General features: G+C 45.9%; 1 protein-coding gene across 1 annotated transcript in view; it reads left to right on the top strand.

The window, feature by feature from the left end:
• Positions 1 to 208: 208 nt before the first annotated feature.
• Positions 209 to 7,944, top strand: part of zbtb16a (zinc finger and BTB domain containing 16a) — a 94,558-nt gene continuing 86,822 nt past the window's right edge. Inside the window, exons 1-2 of the mRNA XM_060057014.1 lie at positions 209 to 384; positions 3,151 to 4,506. Of these exons, the coding sequence (XP_059912997.1) occupies positions 3,254 to 4,506 (1,253 nt within the window). The 5' untranslated portion in view covers positions 209 to 384; positions 3,151 to 3,253. The remainder of the gene's footprint in view (positions 385 to 3,150; positions 4,507 to 7,944) is intronic.

Genomic DNA, 7,944 nt, shown 5'->3' with positions numbered 1-7,944 from the left:
ATAATATTCCCTAACAAAATGTATTGTGTATGGGATATTCGTTCAATTGTGTCTTGTTGACGTTTTTTTTTATCTTGGCAGAGGAAGAGCCCGGTAGCCAGGATAACAATATCCATATTGAATATACACGTGGGCACGCTCTAATTGCCATAATGTACACATTTTAAGATGAGATGATAGCCCCCTAGGTGTCTCACTTTCGCAGTCCACGGATTCAAGACAGCGCCGGCTGACTCTCTCTCCGTTGACGTCACCGCCGTGTTGATTCGCTCACCCTAAAGAAGAAAGGAGTTAGTGCGTGTGTGAGAGCGGCTACTGCGAACTGCGTTACTACGCTGTAGCCCCCATAACCACATACAGGAATCAAAACGTGCAACTTACGAGGTGAGTCCAAAAGATACGGGCACGCAGCAAATTGACAGAGCTGCTTCTCCTGCATGTTGTTAACGCGTATTTTGTGTGTGTACTTTCATTCACGATGTTGACGTTTTTTTTGGGGAAGAATTGATGTCAGCCACTGTTTGCTGTCCCTGTTCAACCCCATGTCAAGTTACAGTGTGGCGAGGAGTCGGAAACTATCGCGCGGGCAGACAAGTTGCAATGTGCATCAGCGCGCGCTCAAGTGTGAAATGATTTGAATTATTCTTTATCGGAAAACATGACTTATTTCAAGTTTTTTCACATGTTAAGCTTATAGTCTGCGTCTGTGTGTGCGTAGTGTAAGGTAGTAATTAAGTTTCCACGTAGGGCAATTGTAAAGGTATCGACGTTGACGTAACCTGCGTGTTTAAGTATTCGGGAGATCACGGCGAGTAGAACGTGAGGTCTGGCTCTGCTCGGAAAACCAGACAGCATATGACGCTCGTCCATGTGACTTATTTGAGGAAAATATACTGTTAGCACTTTGCTGAAGATGCGTTCTGACATTGACACTTGCTTCCTCTCCCCCCCACCCCCTAGTGTCTCGTAACACTTGTGTTGCTCATTTAGCCTTAATGGCATCACAATGAGAAACGCTGGGGACATTGCTCTCTCAACTGTGGGGCTATCCATTTCCTCAATCATTGATTGATGTGCATTTTACAGTAGGCATACACATCTGGCTTGACCGTGAGCAAGATTAGATTTCTCAAACACTAGATCCAATAACGTATAGACACACGCACACAACCAACTGGGATCTGAAATCCTTGACAAATGCAATGCAACATTGATTTGTTTTCCAGATCGTCTGATCTCTCCTCTATCTTCCTGTCTATACCGTTCTCCCTTTCACCTCCACGATCCGGAGACAATTAGGTCGCATGTCGGCTACTAAATTCAAATGGTCTTAAACGGAGGGCATTTTCGCCTAGTTTTTGAACAATTCCACCTGTGTGGTGATCGGAATAGCGGTCAATGGGAACATTGAGATCGTCGTCTGTGCACGTTTTCATGTACTTTTTTTTTTTTGTTTGCTTATGTTCCACCAAAAAGGTTGTTCGCACCACGTCGGGTTTTTGAACAGGAATATGAAATCGCGCGCACATTGTTTCATCATGATTGCTGTCAATTCTTTGTCATTGAGTCCAGGCTGCGTGCGCCGCTGGCATTCAACTATAATAGATGGACGTTAAATTCGTCGTGATACGATCGATTATGCTGCCAGGGAGTTAAGTAAAGCTATTAGCACATTATCAGCAGTCTATCTTTTATTCCTACCAAGGAAAACATCGGTGTGTCTGTTATGAATCGTGTTAAACGCGGTTCAATGTAAAGCGAAGCACTCCCATGGTATAGGCGCGCTGTCTAGACGCAACACTGTCCTTAGTAGAGAGCTAATCTCACCACACGGGATGTGAATGACGAAACGAATACTGCAACTTTCGATTGTTTTCGTTGATGTGAAAGTTCGTCTCCGTTTGGACGCGTGTGTGGTGGAATTGACATTTATTTGTATTACAGTATGCTCATAAATCGCAGCTTAAAAAAAATGATTAAGGGGATGTCGTTAAGATGTGATCTCTGCTCAGTGAGGGAGACAGATTCAATGCGACCTTTAGCTTTATAATGCTTTGGATCTTGTAGGCCTGTATCAGAACCACAATTGTATGTAAAAGCTTTACACCTGTTTAATAATTCATCTGCATAGGCTATTTGTTCCCTGTGCTGGTTAATCCATACAACGAACAGCATAGGCCTATTTAGCCTTGTCATATAAGGCATATGTATGTAATATGTTGATACGCTTGTGTTCTTTTGAGCGACATCTTTGTTAAGCGGCTCTTTAGTTACATGTTGGGTCAGTGAGACATGTCTCTGCTGAGGGGCATGTGAGCAGGCTAGCCTAGAGAGCCCAATGTTCTCAGACGGGAAGAGAAAACCGGCTGTAAAACTTATTTCCTTTCTTTTTTTTCGAAACTATGATGCCCTTTTTTATCACTATCAATCACACCCAAAACATGCACACTTCACTTCTTTTAAAAGGACACAATGTTTATTTTCATTGATTTGATACCCTGTGTTGTTTTATTATACTTCGGGTCATTCACCAATTATAGGAGGTCATTTTTTTTTTTTTTTAAAGTACATTTAATCTGACGATACTTTCTGCTGACATTTTCACCGGCCGTAGGCTATACCATTTCCCAAATAATAAAGCCACGGGTTTGAGCGAGCCAGTGTGCAAACACACTGTACACAATATATAGCCGAAAGTAAGTGAACGAGTCACTTCGGTTCGGCGTCGGTGAATATATTGGGTAAACGTTGTCGAGGCTACAACGTGCCTGCTTCATCTTCCTATTGAAGCATCTCTCGCTGCCAGTGCTCGGCCCCTCCCCGGCTCTGGGGTCTTCTGTGTGATAGGAATACTAAGATTAGAGTAAGATGCCATTTCATCCAACAACGCTCCACCTCTTCTTCTCCCACGCTATACATTTGTTCAGCTGACATTTTTTTTGTTGTCAGGTGTACCTTTTTTTTTTATCATCAAATGTACATAGTTCAGATTTCCATTATTTAATCGTTTTTAATTTAATCATGCAATATAATATTTTTCCACATTTATCAAAAATAATAAATTGAAAAGAAGTTTCATTTCAATGTGACATCTGCGCTTGGTTATCCTGATCGTTTTTCACTGACTCTCTTCTCCCTCTGTTCCGCTAGGAAAGACTTCATCGTTTTCTTTCTTACAAAGATAACCGAATACAAAGCTGAACGGAAAAGGTGAGCCCCATGAGTCGGGCTCGTGGACTGCAACAGCACCACAATGGACGTAACTAAAATGGGTCTGATCCAGCTCCAGAACCCCAACCACCCCACCAGCCTGTTGCAGAAGGCCAATCAGATGCGTCTGGCCGGCACCCTCTGCGATGTGGTCATCATGGTGGACACCCAGGAGTTCCACGCTCACCGGACCGTGCTGGCGTGCACCAGCAAAATGTTTGAGATCCTTTTCCACCGCAGCAGCCAGCATTACACTTTGGACTTCCTCTCACCAAAGACGTTCCAGCAGATCCTGGAATACGCGTACACCGCCACTCTGCAAGCCAAGGTGGAGGACCTGGACGACCTGCTCTACGCCGCTGAGATCCTGGAGATCGAGTACCTGGAGGAGCAGTGCCTGAAGATCCTGGAGACCATCCAGTCGTCGGACGAGAACGACGCGGAGGCCGGCGTGCATGACGGCGGCACGGAGGACGACGACGAGCGCAAGGGCCGCAACGGAGGCAAAAACTCCAAGAAGCATTCCATGGAGAACCCCTACCTGTCCGCCGGCCAGCAGGCGGCCGCCGCCGCCGCCGCCGCCATCGCCGGCATGGTGGACCAGAGCCCCTCGGTGTCCACCTCCTTCAGCCTCTCCACCCTGAGCCCCACCCGGGCCGCCGTGGACAGCCTGATGAGCATCGGCCAGTCCCTCCTCCAGCAGGGCTTCGGCGGCGAGCACCTCGCCCACGGCAACTCCCACCAGCTGATGGCCGACATCAAGACGGAGATGATGCAGGTGGACGTGGGGGGCAACGGGCGCGAGAGCCCCCAGAACATGGAGTCGAGCGCGTCCAGCAATGGCGAGCGCAACGCCGAGGACCGGAACCGCGACGGGCCCGGGACGCCCACCCGGAGCAGCGTGATCACCAGCGCCCGCGAGCTTCACTACGTCCGCGACGAGGGCCTGGGCGACCCCCAGGCCGATCTCAGCCAGATGGGCCTGGAGGCCATGGCCGGCATGACGGAGAAGCACCTGGCCTCGCTCTACTCCCTGCCGCCCAACCACAAGACGGACGGCATGATGTCTCTGCCGGTGTCCATGGCATCCGGCCTGCCCATGTCCCCGGCACTGGCCATGTCCATGGACTTCAGCGCCTACGGCGGCCTGCTGCCCCAGAGCTTCATCCAGAGGGAGTTCTTCAGCAAGCTGGGAGAGCTGGCGGTGGGCATGAAGCCGGACCCCCGGAACCAGCACGAGCGCTGCAACGTGTGCGGCGCCGAGCTCCCTGACAACGAGGCGGTGGAGCAGCATAGGTAAGCCTTTTTTTAATTTTTTTTGGTGCTTCCTCTTCTTCTTCTCCTTCTCTGATAATATATCAACGAGGTATAGGAGGCTGACCTTGTTGTCGTTGGCTTTCTGTTGAGCTAATAAATGTGCCTTTCTTTCACTCGCTTGTTTTCACACGAGCCATATGATTATATGTTCGTTCATATCCATGCGAATGGGGACACCGAATGGATTGAATGGAATTTCGCAATGACAATGTTGAAGTGCCGGTTGGAGTGGCTGTTGATCGGTTGCATGAAGTCAATGGTGCGCAGCGCTGGCCAATGAGTGTGCTTCACTCATGTCATGTTTGACAGAAAAGATTGTTCAGTTAATTTATTTGTATTATCTGTTAGCTCGTGAGGAACTACAAATAATTAAATTTCAGTGGGTTATCCATTTCTCCTCGCATTAGCATGGCGGAGTTCGGAACATTTCACACACCTACTTGGGGTTTGAAGGCCAAGAGTGCGAGGGGTTAAAAATGGTTGTTGGCATCCGATGCTCTTGACTCGCCGTAGTAGAAAACACAGAGTGGATCCTGCCTGGTCAGAGCTGTGTACATCCTCATCTGATCCACAGCCTGCCCACAGGGTCCGTGTTTGATGGCTCCCAGACTAGTGTCCAGATGACTGGCAGAGAAAACACACACACACACACACACACACACACACACACACACACACACACACACACACACACACACACACACACACACACACACACACACACACACACACACACACACACACCCCCCCCGATGGTGTGGCGAGGTCTAAAGTTGCAAAGGGCCCCTAATAATGGGGCCCTTAGTAGCGTTATGATTTGAGCTGGCTGTCAACCCAGGAAATGAGTGCTATAGACCTACCTGAACCATTTAGTAGAAGGGATTAACCTGGCTTTGTGTGTGAGCATTTACAAACGTGTGCAACCCGTACGCTTGCCTTGTAGCTTCTTCCAGCTCAGTGTTATGTTACAACGTTAATATCTGCTTTTTGGCAACCACTTACCTTGCGTCGCCGCTTTGATAGATTTTTCTCCTGCTGAATCAGTGTGTTTATCAGACTACCATCTTTTCTTATAACCGAACTGAAGGCCACCCGCTTGGCCAGAAATGTTTACTCAAATCAATAGGAGTGTGGATGGGGCCAAGGTTTACTTGAGGGTTTGAGACCTGCCTAAAATTCACATCACACCTCAGCAAATATAAATCAGGGAGGGACTTAGCTAGATCCTAAGCCCCGTACAGCTGGCAAATCGGTCTTGATCGCCCCATGAGCTCCCGATAAAAGAGAGACGGAAAGTTAACTCTCCTTAACTTTCCAGAGTGGATTGTTTTTCCCAGAAGACATTGACATGACCTTGTGTGTTTCTTTGTTACGTTTGTGTTAAAAAGTGCGATGGATTTATATCTTTCTTAAAATATAAATATTTGTATGATATTTATTAAATTCCTAGTTCAACATTTATCTAAGAGGCAATTTAGAACGCATTTACCAATTTGAGTTTTTCCGTTGGATACAAGAGCTCTTTGCATAAAAAAAAAAAGCGTAGGCTAATGTTAATTTGTCAACAGCTGTTTTCAAGATTCAAGTATAGTAATAAAGTCGTGTGCCAGAAATTGGTAATTATGTATTTTGTGCGCAGTGTGGGGTTAATAACTTAATTACTCTGTGATTGTGTGAGGTATTCGACCTGGTGACATTGACAATCATTACACCGAAAGCATGTGAGCGTTATATTCAGTCCTTCAGTGTGAATTAAATGCATCGCTTTCAAATATTGGTTTAAGTTAAGGTCATTCAGCTTACCTAATATTTGTTCAAATTCTCCTAGGGCTGTTTTAAAAGACATTTTGCCAAACAGGAACAGATTGGAAGAAATGTGCAGTGCATTATGTTTCTAGTGTCCTGAACCAGCCTGCTAAATTGACGGTATCCTTGAGAACGATCTGGGATGAGAGCTGTTGCCTATGTTTCAAGGGGAATTTCATCAATTTCCCCGAGCTGGGAAATCCGGTATCAAAGGAGATTTCCAAACCGTTTTATCCATTGATCTGGCTGCTATTCCCCCTCTTTAGAATACTAATGGGTTAATTTAGATGAGCGGATATTCCAGACGTCACTGTGTAATATTATGGGCTTCTTCTGTCCTGTCATTCTCAGAGACGTCTTGAAGTGTGTAGAAATCCCCTCCACCCCCACTCCCCCAATCACAAATTGCATCATCTGCTGCAGTTTCTTCCAGACATGCAAGCCCGTGGTGGGCTGAACTAGTGATCACTCAGACAGTATTAACTGCCATTATAAAATTCACTTTCACTGTTTTGGAACAATTCCGACCCATTTGTCAAACGTATTTTGGTGTCCTGAGCTGACAGATGCATTCTGATCTCAAGTGGCCTAAAGCTCTTGATAGGTTATCCATTAGGTCCTTGATATTTATTAAGAATGTAATTTCCACTCATGTTCCTAGAGCTCTTTTTAATGAAATTGTTTTTTGCTCTGATGCTCATTCATACGGTACTAGATCTGCAACAGCAGGGCTAGTTGTGCTCCCACACTGTAGGAGTAATGCAATGAGGAGGACATCCTTCTATAGGTCCATTTCTTTGTGGAATATACTCCCTTCGCACATTCGTGTTATACCTGTGAAGAGGGAATTCAAGAGGCAAATTAAATCCTATTTTTATTTATGTTAAATATGAACTCGGGACTCTGACTTGGCTTGGCGCTCAATGAATTATGTTTGTTTGTTTGACTGTTGCTATGTATTTGTAGTTTTGTCACTACTTTTACTGTATTTGAGTGATGATTAATTGTTTGTATGTTCTGATTTTAATTGGACCCCAGGAAGACTAGTCTGCCGCTTCTGCGACAACTAATGGGGATCCACAATAAACAATAAACATTTACTTCTGACCGACCATGTATTTAAAATATCACCTTGGATTTACTAAGTCATAGACATACTTGGGTGTGTGTGTGTGTGTGTGGTGTGTGTGTGTGTGTGTGTGTGTGTGTGTGAGACTCGTGCAACAGTGGTCTGTTATACCAGATTGGTGTTCACAGTGTCGTATTTCTGGTAACTAATTGCAGCTCGTTCCCTGCCCAGAGCTCCCCCCCTCCCATAGCAGGGTCGCTGCTGTCTGTCTTTGAATACAAACACATAAAAAAAAAAGTGGACAGAGTTCACTTGGTGAAGGCAGGTCAAGTCAAACATGAGTTTAATTGTTTCCAGATGCAGCACAGGTCTAGAGTACGAGGTGTATATTTGACCCGTGTGTGTGTGTGTGTGTGTCCAAATGCAGCCGAAAGTACTTGCTTCCACTATAAATTTAGTCTCTGCTCCCATTCATTCTTGTGTGTCCTGGATTAGATCCCTCTCTCTCTCTCTCTCTCTCTCTCTCTCTCTCTCTCTCTCTC

Source organism: Gadus macrocephalus, chromosome 7 (assembly GCF_031168955.1).
Source record: "Gadus macrocephalus chromosome 7, ASM3116895v1".
NCBI lineage: Eukaryota > Metazoa > Chordata > Actinopteri > Gadiformes > Gadidae > Gadus > Gadus macrocephalus.
Note: the sequence above shows the minus strand (reverse complement) of the source record. Positions and strands in the feature narration are given on the sequence as shown.